Genomic DNA, 26,357 nt, shown 5'->3' on the forward strand with positions numbered 1-26,357 from the left:
TTTTTTTAAGCAGTACAAAAATATAAAAGTATCTAGTCATGTCATTTTTAATGTAAAGTGTACAGTGTGAAAACGAAACCCTCCAAAATGTGCAAAATTGTGGTTTTTATTTAATTTCCCTCTCTAAAAATTTTTTGGGGGGATTTGCCGTACATTTTATGGTAAAATGAGAGGTTTCAATACAAAGTACAATTGGTCATGCAAAAAACAAGCCCATATATGGGTCTGTAGATTGAAATATAAAAGAGTTATGGATTTTAGAAGGCGAAGAGGAAAAAACAAAAACGCTAAAATAAAATTGGCCAGGTCCTTAAGGTTAAAATGGGCTTGGTCCTTAAGAGGTTAAATTCAGTGGATGTCCTAATTAGTAACGCCAGGGGCTTTATTGCTATGGCAAATAGAAATGGGGACAGGGGGGCACCCCTGGTGTGTACCTCGACCCAGGGGAAACGAGTGATAAAGCAGGCCATTAGCCCGAATTCTAGCACAAGGGGCAGCATACAACAATTGTACTAACATCAAAAACTTAGGCCCAAATCGGATGTGGCGCTTAACAATCAACAGGAAATTCCACTCGACGCTGTCAAAAGTTTTGGCAGCGTCAAGTGAAAGCACAGCCCTATGAACAGCATCTTCAGGCTACAGTTGGAGATTCAGAAAGAGTGTTGTGATATTATCAGCCATCGATTTCCCAGGCATCAACCCTGTCTGATCCCAATGCACCAAAGTAGTAATGACCCTTAAGAGACGGTTGGCCAAGACCTAGTACGAGCCAGCAGTCGACCCATACTCTCACCACTCTCAAAATAGCGCTGCTGTTGAAAGAAGCGCTTGTTATCTGCCATCTGCAACAAATGGGAGTCTGGGGTATATTTTTTATTTGTCAGCCCAGGTCGTATGAATTGCATCATTTCCATTCTTTTGGAAATTCATATAGGCCACCCATACAACGTATATTTTCTTGTGGCCATAAAGTCATAGGTTTTTATTAACCTGTAGATTTTACCTGACACGTCATAGGTCAGGAGGGGATAAATAGCAGTAAATTGGCAATATATGAAAACACTACATAGATTTAACATCAATGAATTAATTTATGCTTAACATATATTTGCCAGCAAAACAACAGAAAATAAATAATTAACCAATAAAACACAGTAAAAACAATAGTTGAGTTATGCTGGTTACATTTTTCACATGTAAATGGTATAAAAGAAAATCTTTATTTCTCACCTTGCATAAATACCGCTCACCATGTCATGCTGAAGACTGTCATCTGCTAACTTACTGGGCCCAGCGGCTTTGGAAATAAGTAACACCACCAAGCCTCTCATCTGCAAGTTGTTGCGACTGTCATACACAAAGGCCCTGTCAAGAAAAGACACAGATCAGCAATGCACATTATGGTAATGTTGATACATAACATTACGAAAAGAGTGATTGATTGTTTTATGTTACAGAGAATTTGTGCATAGCCAAAGCCATTCCAGGACTGTGTGATCACAAGGGAAATTAAACTGTGAGAACCCAAAAATATCTGGCACAATTTAAAATAGTTGTCTGGCTATTAAAATAAGTACTCCAGCAAAAGTTACCTTTTCCCCTATCTACAGAATAGGGCATAAGTAGCTGAGTGCCGGGTCCCGTCCCGGAAATTGCACGGGCCCCAGCGGTCGAATTTCCCCAAGATGAGCTACTTATCCCCTATTCTGTGGATAGGGGATAAGTAAATTTTTGCCATAGTTCTCCTCTAAATGTTCCTAGGTTCTGTTGGTCTCTACTTGGTCCCTCTCAACATGAATGTGACTGTGGCAGCCAGTCACTGGTTGCAATGGTGACTGGCTACAGCCAGTGACAGGCTGTGTCAAGAGAAAGTGAAAACCCCCAGTAGAATGGTAAAGTATGACGTCTATTATTTTTCACCATACTGAACCTATATATACGTTAAGTCCAGACAGCCTTCTATAATGATAACTGTAAAGCACATTTAAATTCAAGAACTTGATATACAATGCATATCTGAAGATAACCCTTTTTATTTATACCAATAGTGCATTTGGACATTATTAAGGAGGTAAATTGGACATGAACACCCAAATAAAATTTCCTAGGACTTATCTTTAAATACCAAATGATTACATCACAGCAAAAAAAAAATAAAAAAAATTTCTGTGTCACTGTGAAATGTCATTAAAGATTTGACTTGTTGTCAAGTAGTTGGAATTGCAAAATATAAGTAGATCAATAATTCTAATAAATCTAGAGTTCCTTTATGATAGGTCAGAATATTAGAGCAGGAGAAAGCATTTATTTTTTATTTTTATAAAAGCCTACTTCAATTACATGGTTCGGTCAATGTCCTGTTCCAATATTAATTATTTTTAGCTGTATGTTCAGTAATAATTTTTATATAATAATTAGTTATATCTAATATAATGTAACTCTTGTTTACTAATCATTCCTTAATGTGACAAGTAAGGCTCTGTTAATATCTGAGCTTTTGTCTTCCATCCTAAATATAAGCCAAACCATGTGAGATCCACTAAATGATAGACATCTATGACACCTGACTGACCCCATAGACTTATATTGAGGTCTTCAGGTTACTTCAAGAAGTAATTCTTTTTTACAGTAAAAACAATGCTGCGTGCAATAGAGCCCTTGAGGCAGATCTAAACAGAGTTTTATCCATAACTACCAACAACTACCATATATAATGCGTGGAAATGTTTTATATATGGTAAAATCCTCTTCTTCAGCATCCCATAAGCGATTCCTGCCTGCAGGGATGGTAAGGATATGAAGTTCTGCTGGCCCTGTAAGTAGTCCCCTGGTCAGGGAGCTATACTTACCTAGTCCCACTGCTCTGGCTGTATTTACACCCCCTCAGCATGATTGACAGCCCCGGCACAGGCCACATAATTGCTCTGCTCCATCTGCTTGGGGAGCAGAGGGGTGACTAGCGCTGTCAATCACGCTGAGGGAGCATGATTTCAGCCGGAGCAGAAGGGACTAGGTGAGTATAGCTCTCCGCCTAGGGCACTACTTATAGGGAAAGGAAGAGGGGGGCACTTTCAAACTTTATATTCTTACCATCCCTGCATGCATTATATATGGAAAAATCTGATGACAGGTTTCCTTTAGGGTGAGGTCACATGTGTCGTATTTTGTTGCTAAGTATTTTCCTACCCATTGAAGTCAATGGATAGCAAAATACACAGCTAATTTTGTTACCCATTGACTTTAGTGGGTCACAAAATACACAGCAGCAAATGCACAGCAAACTACGGCACTTGTGACCGTACACTTAAGGGTAGGGTCACACATGCCATATTTCACTGCATATTTGCTGATGTGTATTTTGCAACCAATTGAAGTAATTAGGTAGCAAAATTAGCTGCAGAAAATAGGCAGCAAAATTCGACACATGTGATCCCGCCCTAAATATTATTTAATGCAATGAAAATAAGCTATTCATGAATGCTGTTTTCGTTAAGCAGGCAATAAAATTATTAAGAATGTATATTCCTGTTTGTACAAAAAAAGTGGCAAAAGTCAAAACAAAAACAACAAAAAACATTGTGAAAATGCTTAATATGAAACAATGTGTCCAGAATTTTGCCAGAAAATAATGTTTGTTCTTTCCTAATGTGATTTGACATGTATTACTGGTTTGACTTAAGATGCAAAATAATTGTTCCTCAGATGATTTCTTCAATGGCTGCTCATGAAAATGAAAAATTTGTTTTTTTTTTCACTAAAATGTGTGTTATCCCAAAAGGTGTTATCCCAAATTTTCCAGACTACAATTTGTAGTTTTGAAAGATCTGGTGGACCACAGTTTGGAAATCACTGTGCAGCGGTCTCTAAACTGTGGCCCTCCAGATCTTGCAAAACTACCAGCATGCCCGGCAACAAGCAGCTGTCAGTACATGCTGGGAGTTGTAGTTCTGCTACAACTGGAAGCACACTGGTGGGAAAACACTGAATTAGGTAACAGACTAACTCAGTGTTTACCCACCAGTGTGCCTCCAGCTGTTGCAAAACTACAACTCCCAGCATGTACTGACAGCCACTTGTTGCCAGGCATGCTGGTAGTTTTGCAAGATCTGGAGGGCCACAGTTTAGAGACCGCTGCACAGTGATTTCCAAATTGTGGTCCTCCAGATCTTGCAAAACTAAAAATCCCCGCATGCCCAGACAGCAAATGGCTGTCTGGGCATGCTGGGAGTTGTAGCTTTGAAACATCTGGAGGACTACAGTTTGGAGACCACTGTGTAGTGGTCACCAAACTGTGATGCTCCAAATCTTGCAAAACTACAACTTCTGGCATGCCCAGACAGGCATTGGCTGTCTGGGCATGCTGGGAGTTATAGTTTTGCAACATCTGGAGGATCACAGTTTGGTGACCACTACTCAGTGTTCCTCCAGATGCTGCAAAACTACAACTCCCAGCATGCTCAGACTGTCTGGACCTACTGGGAGTTGTAGTTTTGCAACTTAGCAGGGGGAGGGCACATTCCCCCGTCATCTCCGCGCACCCGCATCGCCGCCGCCGGACCTCCGCGCACCAGCCATCGCCGCCGCCGGACCTCCGGTGTAGTGAAGAAAACTGTGTCTTGAAGTGTGTGTACCTTCCACACACCTGCCGACCCTGCAAACCCGATTGCTGATCGGGTTAATCAAATGGGGTCCGGGGGTGTCGGGCTGGAGTGGTCTCCCACTGGACACCCCGGGACTTTAGCTAATTAACCCGATCAGTGCCGCGGGAGCGCGCATTTAATGAACATCGCCTTTATACTGTGGAATGCGCAAAGGTATATCGTCATCCGCCGTATAAAATAAGCAGAACTTCTCACCTGCCGGAGACAACGGAGGTGAAAAGTTCAGCCTGCGGGATGCAGCAGCAGCTACAATTATGTGAACAACTGGTATACCCGTCGCTCTGCGAGAACCCACTTCAGCAGCCGACGGGTATACCCGTCGTTCTGCGTTAAAGGGTTAAATAACAATTCCTGCTAAGACTCAAATAGACATTAACTTTTCACACAACTTGTGCTCATGCAATAGCAGAGCCCACAAGAAAATCTTCAAATTTATTGGCCCTCATTTACTAACAGGATTCCGACTCTTATTGTCGGGTTTTGCGCCTAAATTCTATAGTGCGATAGAAAAAACCTGACAGAATCTGAATCACTCTGAGTGAAAAAAATAACTACAAAATGGGCATTTTCGGGAAAAGGGGCGTGTTCCCTACATTTCATCCAAAATCACTCGTCTTTTCTGAAAACCACTCCGAAAATCATGTGAATTTTCTGGGAAGAAAACCCTACACTTTAAAGCCTGTATAAGGTTTGCTACTTTGCCTGCCTCGTCTTTTTCAAGCAATTCTGTTTTATTTTTATTTTTTTGCACTATTTATTTTTTAAATAACGTTTTAGCTTTACAGTGGGGATCAAAAGTTTGGGCACCCCAGATAAAAATTTGTATTAATGTGCATAAAGAAGCCAAGGAAAGATGGAAAAATCACCAAAAGGCATCAAATTACAGATTAGACATTCTTATAATATGTCATCAAAAGGTAGATTTTATTTCCATCATTTACACTTTCAAAATAACAGAAAACAAAAAAATGACGTCTGCAAAAGTTTGGGCACCCTGCAAAATTTATAGGATGCACTGCCCCCTTTGCAAAGCTGAGACCTGCCAGTGTCATGGATTGTTCTCAGTCATCATCTGGGAAGACCAGGTGATGTCAATCTCAAAGGTTTTAAATGCCCAGACTCATCTGACCTTGCCCCAACAATCAGCACCATGGGTTCTTCTAAGCAGTTGTCTAGAAATCTGAAACTGAAAATAGTTGACGCTCACAAAGCTGGAGAAGGCTATAAGAAGATAGCAAAACGTTTTTAGATGTCAATATCCTCTGTTCGGAATGTAATTAAGAAATGGCAGTCATCAGGAACAGTGGAAGTTAAAGCAAGATCTGGAAGACCAAGAAAAATATCAGACAGAACCGCAGGATTGTGAGCAATTCAAAACCTACGTTTGACTGCACAATCCCTCCAGAAAGATCTGGCAGACACTGGAGTTGTGGTACACTATTCCACTATAAAGAGATACTTGTACAAATATGGTCTTCATAGAAGAGTCATATGAAGAAAACCTCTTCTACGTCCTCACCACAAAAATCAGCATTTGAACTTTGCAAATGAACATATAGACAAGCCTGATGCATTTTGGAAAAATCATGCTTTGGGGTTGTATTGCAGCCACGAGTAGAAGGAAAAATGGATTCAATAAAATTTCAGCTAATTTTGGATACTAACTTGATGCCATCTGTGAAAAAGCTGAAGTTAAAGAGAGGATGGCTTCTACAAATGGATAATGATCCTAAACACACCTCAAAATCCACGGGGGGATTACTTCAAGAGGTGTAAACTGAAGGTTTTGCCATGGCCTTCACATTCTCCTGACCTCAACATAATTGAAAATCTATGGATAGACCTTAAAAGAGCAGTGCGTGACAGACAGCCCAGACATCTCAAAGAACTGGAAGACTTTTGACAGGAAGAATGGCCAAAGATACCTCAAACAAGAATTGAAAGACTCTTGGCTGGCTACAAAAAGCGTTTACAAGCTGTGATACTTGTCAAAGGGGGCAGTACAAGATATTAACTCTGCAGGGTGCCCAAACTTTTGCAAATGCCATTTTTTTGTTTTCTGTTATTTTGAAAGTGTAAATGATGGAAATAAAGTCTAATTTTGTTGACATATTATAAGAATGTCTAATATCTAATTTGATGCCTTTTGGAGACTTTTCCATCTTTCCTTGGCTTCTTTCCTTGTCTAAACTTTTGATCCCCACTGTTTCTTCACATTTTTATGAGTCTTTCCAAGTTTTTTATTCTCCTATTGTCTCAGTAATAATGGTAAAAAAATAATAATAAGATATATATATATATATATATATATATATATATATATAGGGGAATATGCAAAGCATCTCATTACATCACCTCGTCAGTACAGAGCAGGGTGATCTGGCCTGGCTGGGGTAAGAGGCCTTCTGAAGCTACGTTACACCAGGAGTGGTGGCCTCGCCCTGAGGCAAATACTCATCCCCTTTAGTTGCTCTCAGGCCTCTTACCCCAGCCAAGCCAGATCACCCTGCTCTGTAGTGACGAGTGGCAAAAACTACGAAACAGCTGTCTGCAGATGGGTAGAAACTTCCCTTTTGGGGAGTAGTCTGGCTTGGCATAAAATCCAGATCAGTTTTTTATATTCCTTAACAGGAGCTAAGTTGATACCAGGGAACATTACCTGAAAACGTGATGTAATGAGATGCTTTGCATATTCCCCTACCCAGAATGCCCACGGAGTGCTTAATGGCCTTCTGAAGCTCCGTTACACCAGGAGTGGTGGCCTCGCCCTGAGGCAAATACTCATCCCCTTTATATATATATATATATATATATATATATATATATATATATATATATACTCATTTTAATACATCTATCTATATGTGTGTATATACATATATGTATAAAAAATTATATACATATATATATATCGTATATATTTAGACTATTTTATTAAATTTCTCTCTCTCTCTATATATATATATATAGTTATATATTTCTATACATATTTATTTTCACAAATTATTTTTTCTTTCCCAGTTTTTATTAAAAAAATCTGTCTCACTGCGACAGAATTTTCATTGCGACAGATTTATGCATGCGCCAGATTTTAATGTGCGACAGTATTAACCCTGCAACAGATTTTACCATGCAACAGATAAACCTTGCGACAGAAACTACCATGCGACAGATTAGTAAATACCAAGAGAGAAAAAGATTGGAAAAGCAAAAGTCAAACACAAACCGACACTCCACTCTTAGTAAATGAGGGCCATTGTCTTTAAAAATGTTGCTTTCTAACCTTTCAGCCACTAGGGGTCTCATGTCCACTAAAATTGTAGTTCACTGACTGTTGTTAGGTTTAGTTTCTCTATAGTATAAATTAAACTATCAATTATTTTCATATTCGATTGGTTGGCCAATTTGCTTGATTAAACGGTTAAAAAAATTGGTGGTGTAGAAAATAATTTGCAAGGCAAATTAGAGAGGACATTAAAGGGGTACTCCGGTGGAAAACCAGTGGAAATTTTTTAAGTTAACTGGTGCCAGAAAGTTAAACAGATTTGTATATTACTTCTCTTTAATAATCCACTGTGGAGGTAGCTGGAGGGCTAACCTTTCATCTCATGGCTGCTGTGGATCTGTATTTGATTAAGCCTGCCTGGAGCAGGCTCAACCAAATAAACACAGATCACACAGTTCAATAGAACTGCATTGATCTGTATGAGGAATCGAATGATTCCTCCTAAAAGTCCCCTAAGGGACCAATAAAGTTTAAAAAAATATTTAAAAAAAAGATTTAAAAAAACAACACACACATATATATATATATATATATATATATATAGAACTATCCATATAGAAACTATGTAAATATAACATATTTGGTATTGGCGCATGCATAATTGTCTATAACCTCCAGGAGCGTGCTGGTTTGGATCCTGTCTGTTGGCGGTGACTGCACATCACTGCACGCCAGCACCGCCAACAGACAGGATCCAAACCAGCACACTCCTACAGTACCATCAACAAAGTATGCAATTTTATTGGACCTGAGGAAGGCATCAGAAGTATGCCGAAACGCGTTGTCCATCTCTACCAAAATAAAATCAATTGATATCCTGGGCCGGTCTGCATTCTCGTTTCTTGACGACACATGAGCCAAGAAACACAGTGAAAAAAAACAGTGTAAATAAAAATAAACATATGTGGTATCGCCGCATGCGGAAATGTCTGAAATTATAAAAATATACTGCTTTTTAAATGGCGTACGGGCAAAAAAAATTCCATTGTTTCCATTGTTTGCCGACTCCGACTCCAGGTACCCAAAATTTCATCCGACTCCGCGACTCCAACTCCACAGCCCTGGTCAGAAGATGACCATTTTAAACGTATACATTTTCCTGCATGTATTCATGATTTTTTTCTGAAGTAATACAAAATCAAACCTATACAAGTAGGGTATCATTTTAACCGTATGGACCTACAGAATAAAGATAAGATGTCTTTTTGCCGAAAAATGTACTGCGTAAAAACGAAAGCCCCCAAAACTTACAAAATAGTGTTTTTTCATCAATTTTGTCGCACATTGATTTTTTTTCCCGTTTCACCGTAGACTGTGGGTAAAATGACTAATGTCATTACAAAGTAGAATTAGTGACGCAAAAAATAAGCCATCATATAGAATTTTTGGTGAAAATTTTAAAGAGTTATGATTTTTTTAAGTTGAGGAGGAAAAATTGAAAATGAAAAAACGGAAAAAGCCCGGGTCCTTAAGGGGTTAAAGAGGTACTCCAGCCCTAAGACATCTTATCTCCTATCCAAAGGATAGGGGATAAGATGCCTGATCGCGGTGGTCCTACCGCTGGGGACCCCCGCAATCTTTCATGCAGAACCCCGCTATCATCAGCCTCCACGTCCCCTCCCATAGGCTTGCATTGAGGGGGTGGGGCATGACGTCACACGGTGATGGAGCTGTGACATCCCGATACTCCGGCCCCGTGATCATGATTCATCAGATCGATGTTCGCTGCGGAGGCTGATGTTGACGGGGTGCTGCAGGGGTTAAAGTAGGGTGTAGTTTGGAACTTATATAGGCAAGTCTGTGAGAAGACCCGCAGTTGGCACCAAGAACCAGCGGGAGCACCTCATGTGAAGCAGTGCCAGTAGGTAATGCACGCTATATTTCTTCCCCCCAATGATCCCATAGTTTATAAATGGAACAGGGCGCGTGGGGGTATTGGATTACTTGGTATTGCTCTCTCCAGCGCCACACTGCCCTATCCCCCGTGTGTCCCTGGCCGCAGGAGGGAGCTTGGTGAGACGGCAGTACTCCGTGCTGCAGCATGTTCCCCCCTAAGGTCCCGTACGAACCCTCCATTATGAGAACTGTTTTTTTTTTTTTTGCAGCGTAGCCATGCACGGGTGTATGAAGCAAGCTAAGGAGCAGAGCTCGCTTCATACTGGCTAATGCCGGACATCACCGAGCCTGGTGATGTCCAACATTAACTCTAAAATGGCTTAAATAGTCTTCGGTAGCTCAGTGGAGCTGATTGGGACACCCGTGAGGTCCCAATCAGCTGGCTAATGCCGGACATCACTGATCTTGGTGATATCCGACATTAACCTAAAAATGGCATAAGTAATCTTTGATAACTCAGTGAAACTGATCGGAATACCCGCGAGGTCCCGATCAGCTGGCTACTGCTGGACATCAGATCTGGGTGATGTCCTACATTAACCGTTGAGATGCCGTGATCAACGTTGATCGCGGTGTCTAAAATGGCTAAAACACTCTTCGGTAGCTCAGTGGAGGTCCCGATCAGCAAAGAGGACGGGCGGTGGTTCCCTACCTGCCTCCGGCTCATCCGACCTGCGCTCCAATATGAAGACAGTCTAAGCAGCCTGTAGTAATGGAACGCCAATAACATTGATCAGTGCCGTGCTATAGGCTTCTATGGCACAGCAATGATCAGTGTGTGCAAACACAAGAGTGCATCTGTGTGTCTCCAGCTGTTACAAAACTACAACTCCCAGCATGCCCTAAAGCCTTTGACTGTCAGTTTTGCAACAACTGGAGGCACCCTGTGGAATGCACTGCCCTATGGGGAGAAAGAGTGTGAAAAAAATATAAGGCACAAAAAAAAGCCCCTCCCCTAAATAAAAGTTTTCATTCCCCCCACTCCTTTTTTAAAAAAAAGTGCATAAATATCCGAAATATTAAATGATAACGATAAAGGGAACCAACCATCAGATTTTACCCTATATAATGCTTGGCAAAGTGTTATATAGGGTAAAATCTTTATCCTTCCCATCCTCCAGGGACGTTCCTGCCTGCAGGGATAGTGAGGATATTAACTTATAAACTGCTCAATACCGACCTCGTAAGTAGTTCCCTGGGAGGGGAGCTCCTCTCTCCTAGTTCTGTCTTCGGTCGGCAGCGATGCCCCCCCTCGGCTTGATTGATGGGCTGCATTCATCGCTCTGCTCACTAAACAGATGGAGCAGAGTGATGACGTGGCCCTTTCAATCAAGCTGAGAGGTGTCGCTGCTGGCTGAAGACAAGGGACTAGGTGAGAGGAGCTCCCCGCCCAGGGGACTACTTTTGGGTCCGGGAAGCAGTTTATAAGTTAATATTCTCACCATTCACGCAGGCAGGAATGTCCCCCGGGGATGGTGAGGATAAAGACTTTGCCAAGCATTATATAGGGTAAAATCTGAGGATTGGTTCTCTTTAATGAAACCGCACAGTCGGCACACCCCTTCCAGCAGACTGCCGGGGTCCCATTCAGGAGATTGCGATGGGTCCCAGCGCTCAGCCCACCGCAATCTATAACTTGGATAGGGGATAAGTTATATTTCACGAGACTATGGGCAATTGGGCATCCATATAGCATTGATCTGCAACCTGTGGCTCTAGTGTAGAACTATAACTCCCAGCATGCCCTGACAGCCTGTCTGGGCAAGCTGTGAGTTGTAGTTCTGCACCAGATGCAGAGCCACAGGTTGCAGATCACTGCAGTGCACAAGCAGCTGACCAAAACTAGTACAACTCCTAGCATGCCCTGCATCTAGGTCCAAACCAAAACTACGACTCCCAGCATGTTGCACTGTAACTTATATTATAGTGCAACATGCTGGGAGTAATCTAAGTCTCACCTACCCAGTCTCCTCTTTTGCAGCTTCTGATATCATAGCGCCCGTTCTCCGTTGAACTTCACTTCATGGCACATTGCCGCTCACCACAATGCTATGTTCTTTCTAGCTAATGAAGTGTGGCAGAGACTTGGCGCTTTGGTACCGAAGGCTGTGAGGGAGTTAAAAATACAGGCTTTATTTCCACAGCCTTTGAACATTAACTCTTTAACGACGCATGATGTATATTTACGTCCTACGCCGGCTCCCGCGATGTAACGTGGGGTCATGTGGTGACCCCGCTTTATATCGTGTCGGTCCCGGTGGCTATCAACGGATGGGACCCGTGGCTAATACCGAACATCACCGATCGCAGTGATGCCCGGTATTAACCCTTCAAACGTGACGATCAAAGTTGATTGCCGCGTCTAAAGTCAAAGTAAAACCTTCCCGGCAGCTCAGTCGGGCTGAGAGTAGTGGATGCGGCTCTAGCATTAGGCCCCATGGCCACTTAACTCGTCCTCCCCTGTGTGAGGTGGGCGCAGGCGCAGCAGCGGTGTCATGAGTTACACAGCATTTTCCGGCAGGGTGGGGGAAGGGCATACAGCGCTGCAATCAAAAGACAAGAGCTGCACCTTCCTTTTCTCTGGACTACTTTTCTCTTCACTATGGCGGGCTAATAAAAGTCTGACAGGGAGGAGCTGATGGGGAGGAGCCATTCTGTCTGCAGCTCCGCTCCCTGCACCAATGCTGCTGAGGAAGAGCCTTCCTGAAGACCTGCTGCCAACTGTAAGATCTGGCAGCCTGCATATACCAAAATGTGATCCACTTTCTCCTGCACACTGTATATAGTGATGTGTGACCCCCTCCCCATATTATGCAGTGTGTATGAGTGTCACATATTACTCTATGGGGGATCACTCATCAATATATATATATCTATTGTATAAAGAGGTGTGACACACCTGTACACTGTAAACAGTAGTGTTTGAGTCCGTGTACACTGCTATATATAATACAAGAGTGATAATATCAAAATATACAGTATATAGTGATATGTAACCCCACCCATACACTGTGTATAGTAATATGTGACAGTGCTGTACAATGTAAAATTCAGAGAATGGGTGGTGGGGATCACTACATACTGTATATTGTGACATGTTATCACCCTTTTGCACTACATATAGCAGTAATTACAGTGTATAGGAAGGTCACATACTATAATATTCAATGTAAAGGAGTGTGACATATCACTATATACAGTATAGAGTAGTGTATGGAGGGCAAATTTTTCTGCCATAATCTTAATTTTTATTGGTATCAAATTAGTATTGGTCAGACTTTGTTACCACCCCTTTTTATTCCATTTTTTGGTGGATGTGATATGACCAAAAAAGAATAATTCTGGCAATTGGTAATTTTTTTACATGTACGCCATTCACCATGCAGTTTTATTACTGTTATACTAAAGGCAGAGAGGAAAGACGGGGTGGCACCACTGCTAGCAAAAACTGTGTGACTATCTGCCAAAAAATGGGACAGGAGTACTCTGGGTGAAAGCCATGGGGTGCAAAAAATTAGGAAAAAACAATGTCCAAAACGTGCAGAAAATATAAAAAATAGTTGATGCACTCACCATAAAAATCAGCCTTTAATGAAGCATCTTAAAATTCACCGACATCCAGCATGGAAGGGAGAACAAAGCCGCACAGCCGAAGCTGAGCGGAGTAGTGGCAACAAGCCTTGTTTTGCGGTCTTCCCGCTTCCTCTGGCCTCACTGCTGGATGTTCCCGGAAGTCTTTTAACAGGAAGTCCAGGATCGCTATCCCGGTGGAGGATACAATTCCAACAAAAATTTCTCCATGGTGCAAAAAGATATATGAAAAACGTGAAAAAGAACAATATCTATTAAAAAAAAAAGATCATACAGGTACAGCCATCATAAAAATTCATTCAGGCCCAGGATTCCGAGCTCTTCTCTGCGCAAGATCCACTGACACTCCCGTTGCCTCAATAACCCTTTTCGTTCTGGGCTGTCAGTCATTACTCTTTCTAAGTAAGTAGGCTTCTGTCACTTTTGTGTTTCTCTTTCATGTGCTCTATAAGTCTTGCTGATCCCAACCCTGTTATTAAGGAGCGTTTATGCTCCCTAAAACGGGAAAAGATACATCGCTTTGTGGGAGCCAATATAATAGTATTTACAGGGGCACTGGATGGCCTAAACCACCCACTCGGACCTGCAACAAATAAAGTCTTTTACGGTAACATCTGTGCCTCCCAACTTGAAATATGCTCCCTTCATTAACTGGGGGCAATGGGCGCATTTGCCGCATGTAAAATTGCCTTTGAGTTCATTCTCCGTAAGCCAGTTTTTTTAGAAGTTTTTTTCTAGAAATGTTTTTAGTTGTGCGGAAAGTAGAAGTTACTAACGTATTTTTCAGACTCTCACTGCGTCTGAAGGTTAAAGTTTTTTTCAGTGCTATTTCTTGCAACACAGGATCTCTCTCTAGAATATACCAGTTGTTTAATATGGCTTTCTTTATCTTGTCTGACATCGAACTGTATTGAAATGTGAAGACGAACCTTTTATCCTTTTCATTATTCTTCCTTTCCTTTTTCCTTTTTTTGTGTTTAAATACCAGTCCCTCGCGAGTGATGTTGGCGTTTTTTTCAAATGCTTCTTCCAGAATTTTTTCTGGATTTCCTCTAAGGATGCCGGTGAATCTTAAGATGCTTCATTAAAGGCTGATTTTTATGGTGAGTGAGCATCAACTATTTTTTCTGCACATTTATTACTGTTCTATTTTAATAGTTCTGACTTAATTTGTGCAGCAATATCAGTTATGTTTATGCTCTTTCTTTTTTATAAAAAAAAATTAAGGGGAGTGATTTTGGACTTGGGGAGGAATTTTTATTCTGTCCTAGGGCGATAGCGATCAGCCTCATGAAGGGGGGGGGGGGGTGGGGGGGGGGGTTGCCTTCGCTGGATCAACACAGTAGGGCATTAGGTTGAACTTCATGGACTTTTTTCAACATTATAAACTATGTAACAGTTAGTGCTTCATATTGTACCTCACGTTATATCTTTCAGATTTTGTGCTTGCAGTGGAGCAGCTCAACACTGTCTCTGAAGAAGCAGATCTCCTTAAATGCTATTGGTGCTTACTACCTCTTCCTCCTTCTAGGTCTCCTGCAATGGCTGATGGCTACAGGGGTCTTCCAGTTCTTGAGTCTTCTCTACCATCTATAAAGGCATCTAAGCTGAGCCTGATTGCATCCTGTATTTTATTTTTCAGATTTTGCTTCACCTATGCTTAGTCTCACCACCACCACTACTGACTGTCTGTGAAGAAGCGGACCTCCTGCTGTTGGCTTCCTCTGAACTCTAGTGCTGCTCACCATCTCTCCCTCCATGGTCTCCTGCAGTAACAGATGGTTACAGGTACAGGGGTCTTCCAATTCTTTAGTCTCCTCTTCTATCTAGAAAGGCACCCAAGCTCAGCCTGATTGCTTCCTGTTTTATTTTTCAGATTTCGTTCCACGCATGTTCAGTCTCACCACCTCCACTACTGCCTGTCTGAGAAGAAGCGGACCTCCTGCTGTATGCTTCTTCCGAACTCTAGTGCTGCTCACAACCTCTCCCTCCATGGTCTCCTGCAGTAACTGATGGCTTCAGGTACAGAGGGCTTCCAATTCTTTAATTTACTCTTCCATCTAGAAAGGCACCAAAGCCAAGCCTGATTGCTTCTTGTTTTTTTATTTTTCAGATTTTGTTCCACGCATACTTAGTCTCACCATCAACAATACTGCATGTCTGTGAAGAAGCGGACCTCCTGTTTGCTTCCTCCGAACTACAGTGCTGCTCACTACCTCTCCCTCCTTCTTGATCTACTGCTCTGGCTACAGGGATCTTATCTTAGTTCTTTAGTATGTCTGTACCATCTATAAACACACCCAAGCCCAGCCTAAATGCTTGCTCTAAGGCCATAGCAGTGATCTGCAACTTGTGGCTTTGTAGCTGGGCAAGAACTAAAACTCCCTGCATGCCCTGACAGCCGAAGGCTTTCGGGGTATGCTGGGATTTGTAGATCTGCATCAACTGCAGAGCCACAGGTTGCAGATCACTGTTCTATCTCTGCTCCTTTCTTTTTTTAGGTTTACTATGGCATTTACAGTTGATGATTGTCATTTTTTTTGGGATATTTATATTTTTCAGATTTCACATTAGCTTTTGATCACTTGCCATCCAGTAACTTCACTACCCAGCGAAATGAGTACATGAAGTTTAAAAGTATGGCCCTCACCTAGCACATCACCACCACCACCTGTTGCCACAGTCTTTGAACACCTTTAAAATTTAATAGTGATAGTTCCAAAGCACATGGCATTACCAAAAAAATTATGGAATTTATTGCTCTAGATGGCCAGCCAGCCATTTTTGGTTGTGGAGGATATTGGCTTTGGAAGGCTCATAGAACATATTGAGCCATGGTACAACCTGCCAAGCAGGCGTTACTTTGCTGAAACCTGTCTACCAGAAATGTTTGATCATGTAGCAAAACCCAGTCATCAGCTAATAACAAGTGATATCCTAGTTTTAAAGGGGTTATCCATCATAAGGTGATTTTAGCACCTACCTGCCAGACAGTAATGGGCATACTTAGGAAGGATCTGCGCTTGTCTTTGGGTTAAATGGCTATGTTGTGAGATTATCATAAAGCTGTGGCTTCCTTTTTTTGAACCTCAGTATGTCCTGTTGAAGATTTCTTTTTTACTACAAATCCCAGAATTCCACTTTCCTATCTCCCACGCATCAGTCACCCCACCCATTGAAAAGCAAACAAGCTAAATTCAATAAAAAAAGGTCAGTGCTTTCTAATCAAGGTGCCTCCAGCTGTTCCACCCATTGAAGCAGTCAGGCTCCCTGTCATCACCTGACTAGTGATGTCAGGTCTCGGCCACACTGCATCTTGGGAAATACCCGAGACAGGAGTAATTTTGTATGCTGTGCTCTGAACATCCAGAGAAAAGATCACATAAGAATATGAGACCAGCTGTTAGAGACAAGTACAGACACTATATTATGAACTATACTAACTTTACAGCCCCTGTAGCATAATGAAATAAAAAAAAATCCTGGAATACCGCTTTAAGTTTTACCAGAGACATTTGGAGCTCAGATGTAAGCTCAACGAGTATGCTAAGTTTAACAGCACATTGGATAGACACAGATTTCAAATTGCAAACAGTTTTACTTCACTCACAAGAAGTTTTACTTCACTCACACTGCAGCAGCGATAGCAGAAGCTTTAGATGACATGCTTCAAAATTGGCACATTGAAAAATCTAAAGTGCATCTGATTGTTTGTGATAATGTATGTAACATGAAAAAGGCTATGGAAGATAGTGGACTCCAAAGCATTCCATGCACGGCACACACACTGCAGTTGGCTGTGAATGAGGGAGTGTTGAGTCAGCAGAGCATATCAGAGTTAAAGGGGTGCTACGGTGCTTACACATCTTATCCCCTATCCAAAGGATAGGGGATAAGATGCCTGATTGCGGGAGTCCCGCAGCTGGGGACGCCCGCGATCATGTACGCGGCACCCCGTTTGTAATCAGTCCCCAGAGCGTGTTCGCTCCGGGTCTGATTACGGTCGACCGCAGAGCCGGCGGCGTGTGACGTCACTCCCCGCCCCCCCAATGCATAGCTATCACGCCCCCTCCCGTAGGCTTGCATTGAGGGGCGGAGCGTGATGTCACATGGGGGCGGGGGCGTGACGTCACACGCCGCCGGCTCTGCGGTCGACCGTAATCAGACCCGGAGCGAACACGCTCCGGGGACTGATTACAAACTAGGTGCCGCGTGCATGATCGCGGGCGTCCTCAGCTGCGGGACTCCCGTGATCAGGCATCTTATCCCCAATCCTTTGGATAAGGGATAAGATGTGTAAGCACCGGAGTACCCCTTTAACAACAGGGAGAAAAATTGTGGGTCACTTCAAGCATTCCCGCTTGCTTATTTTCGATTACAGGCTGTGAAAATACAGTTTGGAATGCTTCCCAAACGACTGCAGCAAGATGTAGCCACACGCTTGGACAGCACATACTACAAGTTGCAAAGTCTGATGGAACAAAAGAGAGTTTTAGCTGCATATATGACAGATCATGACCTGCCAGCAATGTTCAGTACACATCAGTGGCTGTTAATAGAAAACCTTATTTATCTACTTGCTCCATTTGAACAGTTAACCGAGGAAATAAGTTCAGGTGATGCATCCATTGCAGAAGTTATTCCCTTGATTGCAGCACTGAAGCGTCTGCTTTAAAGAGGGGAGCCAGCAGACCATGGTGTAAAAACAGCTAAAAAGACTCTGTTACAGTAGAAGCTGTCAATGCAAGATTTTTTGGTATTGACACTAACCCTCTTTATTGTATTTCAACGTTACTAGACCCTCGATTTAAAGAACGCTATTTTGAGGCAGGAAGAAAGCAGAGTGCACATGAAATGATAACAGCACAGTTGGAGTAGATGGTAGCATCTAGTGTAGGAGCCAGCAGCACAGAAGAAAGTGTGCCAGATAAAAGGTCTCGCACACGTGGTGAGCTGAGCATGCCCACAATTTCAGGATATGTTTGAAGAGATCTTACAGGAAAGCAGCCCAATCCACAGCAGTGTCTCGTCAAGCGTAGCTTTACAACAGCTGGAGGTTTATATGGCAGAACCACCGATCACCAGAAGTGATGATCCTCTTCAATACTGGTGCATGAACAAAGAATGCTTTCCATTGCTTGCACAGATGGCCCACAGATATTTATCTGCCCCAAGAACCAGCACAGACAGTGAGAGACTGTTCAGTGCAGCATCTCATGTTCTGAACGAGCATAGGAACAGTCGCTCTTGCAAGAAAGCTGAGCAGCTTTTGTTCCTGAAGAGGAATTTGCCACTTTTACTTAAAAATTGTAATTAATTTTCCTTTGTATTTTACACATTGGGGGAGATTTATCAACCCCCTATCCAGAGGAAAAGTTGCAGAGTTGCCCATAGGTACCAATCAGATCACTTCTTTAATTTTTTAAAAGGCCTCTGATAAATGAAAGAAGCAATCTGATTGGTTGCTATGGGAAACTTAGCAACTTTTCCTCTGGAAGGGTTTTGATAAATCTCCTCCATAGTGTAAGTAGCCAATGTTTTGGGGCTACTTCTGTTTGCACTTTAATTTTAAGGGGTTGTCAATAATCAGCCAAAATATTTGATTACTTGCCCACTGTCCAGGTTGTCTTTTTTTTTTTTTTTTTTTTTTTTATTTAGAACGTTTTGTAATACACCAACAAGGAAAAACAAGGACAACTGCTGACCAGCGGGCCTCTGAGCCTAACAACACTGTGTACACAAAAGGAGTAACATAGCAATACTGATTATACGAGATAAGAAGACCACACCCGGCTAACCTCAAAACAATAGACGCTGAGACAGACAACATATACTCACGCACACACACACTCCCGGAGATCTCCCCTTCACCAACACCCAGTTACCGACAACCACTTTATCCCGGAAAACTTACCCTCTCTTGGGGGGGGGGCCACCGATTCACCCACCAGTAGCCAGGGCATCCAGACCCTATCAAATTTCTTGGGGCATTTACAACTAATATACAATGGAACAAATTTATTAACCAGATTAAACCACCTTGTGATAGGGGGAGGGGATGTATCCTTCCAGGCCATTATCAAAACCTTCCGAGCACAAAACAATAAGAACCTAATAAGAAGGCGTCTATGTGAGCCAGTGACCAAATCATTAAGAACACCTAATAGACAAACAACAGGGCTAAAGGCTCCCCGAACATGAGCTTTATAAGCATCCCATTGCACCAATTTATCAGGGTGAGACATATTATGTTCCCAGAAACAATTATAAGCTTCAAGCAGGGAAGCTGTCACCACGTCCTCCTGCAGGCAGCCGGGGTGCATCCGCCTGACCTTAGAGGAGGGGTGAGGGCCTAGGCCTAGTGAAATTATACTCCAGTTCCTAAGACCAGGGGAGCCAGAATCTGCTGCGCCAGTGCGATCGACACTTGCATCCGGGACCACATTGAAGTCACCTATAAGGAGAACAGGCAGAGAGGGAAATGTTAAAGGGTTACTCCGCTCCCCAGCGTCCGGAAGTCAATGTTCCGAACGCTGGGTGCGGGCTTCTGTGTTCACGCCCGCCCCCTCGTGAAGTCACACGTCAATCGGCCGGATATCCACGGAATCCGCCGGATAAGAGGAATGAGGAGCAGAATCACACCTCTCAGAACCAGGAGAGCCGGGGAACATAGGGGGGGAAGGAACAGGAGACAATCCAACCGTAGCCTCGATGGGCCGGGCAAATTGGCTGACAGCTTTAGCAGCCTGCGCAGAGAACTTAGAGGTCAATGGGGTAGGCGCACAGGAGTCACGTCTAGGTTGATCTCTGACAGGCAGAGGTCCCTCATCGTCTGTGGATTGTCTCACAGCTTCAGCAGATTTAGATTTCTTGTTGCATCCTTTTGGACCCCCCATATTCAGCAACACTGTAAGCACCACAAAGTCCAGCAACGCAAAGCAAGATGCAGAGGTGGAGAGCGTCAGGTGGGGGTTAATGAGGAGCCTGGAGCAAGGATGTCACAGCTTCCCTCACAGCCACAATCCAACAGCAGCACCCGAGCACTCACAAAGGAGTGTGGGGGGGGGGGAGCTGAACTCTTCACTGGGAGGCCAGAGACCGGGGCACAGGTCCCACAGGTGGAAATTCAATATAGTGGAGGAGACCTCTACTTTACTGATACTGATAACATCCAGCACAGCAGCAGTAGAGTCCACAGGGAGCCCAAGGGTTAATGTAGGCGCACACCGCTCCTACACAGCAGGTCACAGCAGCCTTCAGCCCCACTCCAGCACTTCCCGGGCGCGGGAGTTCCCAGGGCAACAGGAATCCCCGCCCACGAAAGCCTTTAAAATGGCAGACAGCTCCCGCAGTTTTCCCCACACAGTATACTTAATGGCCGCTCTTCAAGCAGCTCCCCGCCTGCCGCTGCTATCACCTCCAGGCTGATATAACTTTTTTAAAGCTTTAGGTCTGTTCTTGTTTGCATTAGCAGTTTTGCACGATCATTTATTTTAACTTAATGGAAAGGAAACTGATAGATGGCTTAACCAAACTATCCTAAATACACAGGTGGGAAGTGTGGTTAATCCTGGCTAAAACTATTTATTGCTTAGCAGAATCAGTTTAGCAGTTTAACACATTTTGCCAAAATTGGTGATAGGCTGAAGCTCCATGTGAAGTGCCGGACTAACAGGAAGTAAGAAGAATACAGCCCGGGGACCGAACACCTCTACCGGAGTGTACCGGAGCTCCGGGGGCTCGTTGGCAGGTAAGATAAAGTGCGTTTTATTTTATTTTGCAGCCCGGACGGGATAACATGAGATAAGTGAGCACCGGAGTACTAGATCGCCGCTGTCAAAGCTGACAGCGGCGTCTATTGGGATCTATGAATGCTCCCAGGTGGGCGATATATCGGGATATATCGCGATGTATCGTCACCTAGACGGTATCGCGATATATCGGGATATATCGAATCGCCACACTGGTATCGCGATTCGAATCGAATCGCCAAATTCTTGGCGATTCACACCCCTAATTGCCACATCAGGAAATAAGATATATGTCCCCCGCAGCACCTCTGGGCTTCTGTGCCCTGATCCCCGAGAGCAGAGATGGGGGAACAGAAGCTGCCTGCTTCTCCCCTTGCAGCGCTATCCCCACAGGGGGGAATGAATAAAGTGTGGGCAGGGCAATGCATTTTCGGCCAAGCACAGCCTAAATTTTTGGTTTCGGTTTCCCTTTCGGTGCATCCCTAATTTAAAGTGTACCTGTTATTAAAAAAAGACTTTCTAAAAGTGTACCTGCCATTACAAAAATTGGCAGGTGTCTAAGTGTTCAGACTTCTGCTGATAAGCAGAACGAGCTGATGCACGCTCCTTTCCCTACCTAACCACCAACGCCCCCCTTCCACTGTGTCACGTGATCAAGAAACTCCTATAGACTTACATGGCGAGCTTGTCTCATTCAAGTGACACAGAGCCAGGAGAGAACAAGCTGAGCAGACTTCTCCCAACTCATTCTCCTGTTCAGTAGGTGTCTGATCACTCAAGATACCCGCTGATTAAAACTTTTGGCGCTAGGACATGTCAAAAGTTTTTTCCTATGACAGGAGCAAGGAATAATTCTATTATGCTATACATGTCTAATAGATGTTGTCACACCTTTGGGACTCTTATCTGTCTCAAGAATAATAGTCCCTTGCTGTGTCCAGCCTTCTTGCCACAGCTCAATGTGGTTGGGAAACTGAAAACACAGAAGCAGGCTGTATACACACTTTTAATACCTCGAGGCTAAAAGGGAGCTACGTACACAGTACAACACCATAAGCTGTGCTGTAAATATGCCATAAATGTCAAGATAGGAAGGCAGATGGGTTGAACAAAATAGTAATTCCACCATTGTTCTTTTATTTATTTTTTTTCTTACATGTTTCATTGTAGGTCAATGTATTTTATATATGTTATAGAACAGAAGCTTGTAGCACACCACTTGTAACCAGGTTCTGTTTACAATACTCACCATTAACAACAACCATCTGACATCTACAGCGGGGATCAAAAGTTTGGGCACCCCAGGTAAACATTTGTATTAATGTGCATAAAGAAGCCAAGGAAAGATGGAAAAATCTCCAAAAGGCATCAAATTACAGATTAGACATTCTTATAATATGTCAACAAATGTTAGATTTTGTTTCCATCATTTACACTTTCAAAATAACAGAAAACAAAAAAATGGCGTCTGCAAAAGTTTGGGCACCCTGCAGAGTTAATATATTGTACTGCCCCCTTTTGCAAGTATCACAGCTTGTAAATGCTTTTTGTAGCCAGCAAAGAGTCTTTCAATTCTTATTTGAGGTATCTTTGCCCATTCTTCCTTACAAAAGTCTTCCAGTTTTTTGAGATTTCTGGGCTGTCTGTCACGCACTGCTCTTTTAAAGTCTATCCATAGATTTTAAATTATGTTGAGGTCAGGAGATTGCAAAGGCCATGGCAAAACCTTCAGTTTACGCCTCTTGATGTAATCTCCTGTGGATTTCGAGGTGTGTTTAGGATCATTATCCATTTGTAGAAGCCATCCTCTCTTTAACTTCAGCTTTTTCACAGATAGCATCGAGTCAGCATCCAAAATTTGCTGAAATTTTATTGAATCCATTTTTACTTCTACTTGTGAGATGTTCCCTGTGCCACTGGCTGCAATACAACCCCAAAGCATGATTGATCCAACCCTATGCTTAACAGTTGGACAGAGGTTCTTTTCATTAAATTCTGTTCCCTTTCTTCTCCAAACGTACCTTTGCTCATTCCGGCCAAAAAGTTCCATTTTAACCTCATTGGTCCACAGAACTTGTTTCCAAGATGCATCAGGCTTGTCTATATGTTCATTTGCAAAGTTCAAACGCTGATTTTTGTGGTGGAGACGTAGAAGAGGTTTTCTTCTGATGACTCTTCCATGAAGACCATATTTGTACAAGTATCTCTTTATAGTGGAATAGTGTACCACAACTTCAGTGTCTGCCAGAAGACAACTGCTTAGAAGAACCCATGGTGCTGATTGTTGGGGCAAGGTCAGATGAGTCTGGGCATTTAAAACCTTTGAGATTGACATCACCTGGTCTTCCCAGATGATGATTGAGAACAATCCATGACACTGGCAGGTCTCAGCTTTACAAAGGGGGCAGTGCATGCTATAAATTCTGCAGGGTGCCCAAACTTTTGCAGACAACATTTTTTTGTTTTCTGTTATTTTGAAAGTGTAAATGATGGAAATAAAATCTAACTTTAAGAATGTCTAATCTGTAATTTGATGCCTTTTGGAGATTTTTCCATCTTTCCTTGGCTTTTTGCAAATTAATACAAATTTTTACCTGGGGTGCCCAAACTTTTGATCCCCACTGTATCCTTATGTTAACTGCAAATAAACTGAAATATCCAGGTATTAAGACTATGTTTACATCAGCAATGGGCAAATCCGTTATGAAAACCGATCCCACACAAAAAAAAAAAAAGTTACTCAGTACATAATCCTGACCATGTACATCTAGTTTTTATGCCTCTATCACCTATATTTATTATTAAAATACCTCTTTTAATTAGCTCAGTGTTAGAAATCCTCTCAGGGGAAGGGGGCGTGACCCTCCTTGTTGTGGTGGGAGGCAATTGGTGTGTCTGCTCATGCAGCCTTGTCCATGACTCATGGATAAGCTGATGATGCTGCAGGACTGGTTAGTGTCCTAGTAGGTATGGGGACCCCTAGTGGTGGATATTTAAGGGTTGTTTTCTTTATTAAAAATGCATAATTTTTTTTAAACAACCATAATACAAAAGGTCTTTAATTTTCACCAGTAACAACATATAAAATGTCTTTGGATCTGACAATGCCCATTCAACAGAATTGAGTATGGAAATGAAAAACATTGATATAAACTCAGACTGAAATTTTCAAAGGCTTTGCTAAGGTCCAGAAAGGAGATGTCAGGTTTTCCAACACTTCTGTGACAAAGTTAAAAAAGTAAAGCAATCCTGTTTTGGGTCCAACAAGTTGTTGGTATTTTGGTGGTCACTTAAATTCTTTTTCAGCTTCTAATTTATCAACCCCTCATCTAAAACAGTAATTTGATCAGTGGTAATCTGACTGCTGGAACCCCACTGTTCACGAGAACTGAGGTCTTTCGTCCCCCAATAAATGAAGAGGCAGTGCATGTGCTCAATCACATTTTAATTGCATTCTAGTTTTGCCCTTCTTAGTGTGATCATGTGACAAAGTAGCTAACTGCATTGTGCCTGGGGGAGGTAGTATCTTACAAACTTTTAACAAGGTAGTGTACTGTAATAATAAACTAAATTCACTATGTCAACTGCAGTTTCAGTCGTTAAAATCCAGAGGATTGTATTAAAAGGTGGACCTTGGTAATACTACCTTTAACCAAGAATGAAAAAACATTCCCACATCTCTTTGTGAGAGAAGTCATATTCTTTGTACTAGGCTATCATTGCTCTACTGACAGTAACCCAGGAGACTGACACCTTTGGCTTCACTAGCAAACACCTAAAGGCCTAATCTGACATGATGTAGCTATTCAACATAACTTATTACTCTAAATACAAGTTTGGATTGCAATGCAGACAGTATAAGATCAAATGATAAAATTATATATAAATCTGATGCTGCAGCAATATCAACCTAATGCTTAGCATGCTTTATGGAATAATTTTAATCTAACCACTAGAATCTATGAGACCTGTCCCCAAGAAACCAAGGACATCAACCAGTTGACATTGCTTTAGGGGCTTGAAGAATATATGTACCTGAGTGAGCCCTCTAAGGGACACACATCAACCAACTATTAAAAAGAGGAAACAAAAAAAGCCCAGATGCAGCAATTATATTTGATGAGCATGTGGCAGCAGTCAGACGCCTGGAGAGAAAAAGAAGGAGAGCAACATAAGCAAAAAATGGGAAAAAAAGCACAACACATCAAACTGGATTATTTTCAGGAACTCTTTCTGCAACCAGATGAGAACATTTAGGCATCTAACTGTAGCACAAATGAGAACCCTGGACAGCAGGTGACTGTGGGTAGTGCCAGGGATCATTTGGCAAATAATGGCCACAAAAGAGAACAAGAGCGGAAAATGACAGATGAGTATATAAAACAGAAATGTTAAAATCCAAAACAGCATGACATGTTTCATCAGGTTTGCAGTTTTATGTAGTTCTTGCCTATTTACGTTGGTAGCATACTCAATGAAGTAACTAATAATCAAATAGTTGCAGTATTTTTTAGATGCATTGTGTAGTGCTGTAGCTTTATATTTAGGTAAACTATCATGCTTATTTTAGGGTCTGTTCACTAGTGCATAAGGTTTAATATACATTACACTTTTAACGTCTGTGTGCATACTCTAGGAAAAGCTCCCAATGCATAAGGTAATATACACTGCATTCTGAAAGTTTTCAGACCCTTACACTTTTATCTTATTTTGACATGTTGTGGCCTTGCACTAGAATAAAAAAGAAATTCAATTTTTACCTCATCAATCTGCAGTTAATACTCCATAGTGACAAAACAGAATGTTAAAAATCTTTGCTAATTTACAAAAAAAATAACTAAAATCTTGCATTAGCTTAACTTTTCAGACCCTTTACTTAGTACTTAGTTGAAGCCTCTTTGGCAGCGATTACAGCCTTCAGTCTTCTTGGGGCTTACGCCAGAAGGTTTGTACACCTGGATTTGGGGATTTTCTGCCATTCATGTTTGCAGACCCTCTCAAGCTCTGTCATGTTGTACCATTGGTGGACAGCCATTTTCAGAATCCAGAATTTTTTTACTGGGTTCAAGTCAGGGCTCTTGCTGCTTGCTTGACAGAAATGGTCAAAGGGGATCACTATATTTATCCAAGAACCTGTCGTATGTGGAAACTAGGTTTCAGGAAATGCAC

The 26,357-nt window shown here is 42.3% G+C and overlaps 1 protein-coding gene and 1 long non-coding RNA gene across 7 annotated transcripts in view; one reads left to right on the forward strand and one right to left on the reverse strand.

The window, feature by feature from the left end:
• PDSS2 (decaprenyl diphosphate synthase subunit 2) overlaps positions 1-26,357 on the reverse strand; it is a 315,097-nt gene that overhangs the window by 184,951 nt on the left and 103,789 nt on the right. For all 6 annotated transcript variants that reach the window (XM_056566243.1, XM_056566238.1, XM_056566241.1 and 3 more), the window contains one exon: positions 1,234-1,368. In XM_056566243.1, coding sequence (XP_056422218.1) covers positions 1,234-1,368 — 135 coding nt within the window. The remainder of the gene's footprint in view (positions 1-1,233; positions 1,369-26,357) is intronic.
• LOC130362170 (uncharacterized) lies at positions 14,830-16,786 on the forward strand. Its single transcript, XR_008891299.1, has 3 exons — positions 14,830-15,225; positions 15,314-15,459; positions 15,551-16,786. It is a non-coding gene; the product is annotated as an uncharacterized LOC130362170 (long non-coding RNA).

The sequence above is a fragment of the Hyla sarda genome, chromosome 3, assembly GCF_029499605.1.
Source record: "Hyla sarda isolate aHylSar1 chromosome 3, aHylSar1.hap1, whole genome shotgun sequence".
Taxonomy (NCBI): Eukaryota; Metazoa; Chordata; class Amphibia; order Anura; family Hylidae; genus Hyla; species Hyla sarda.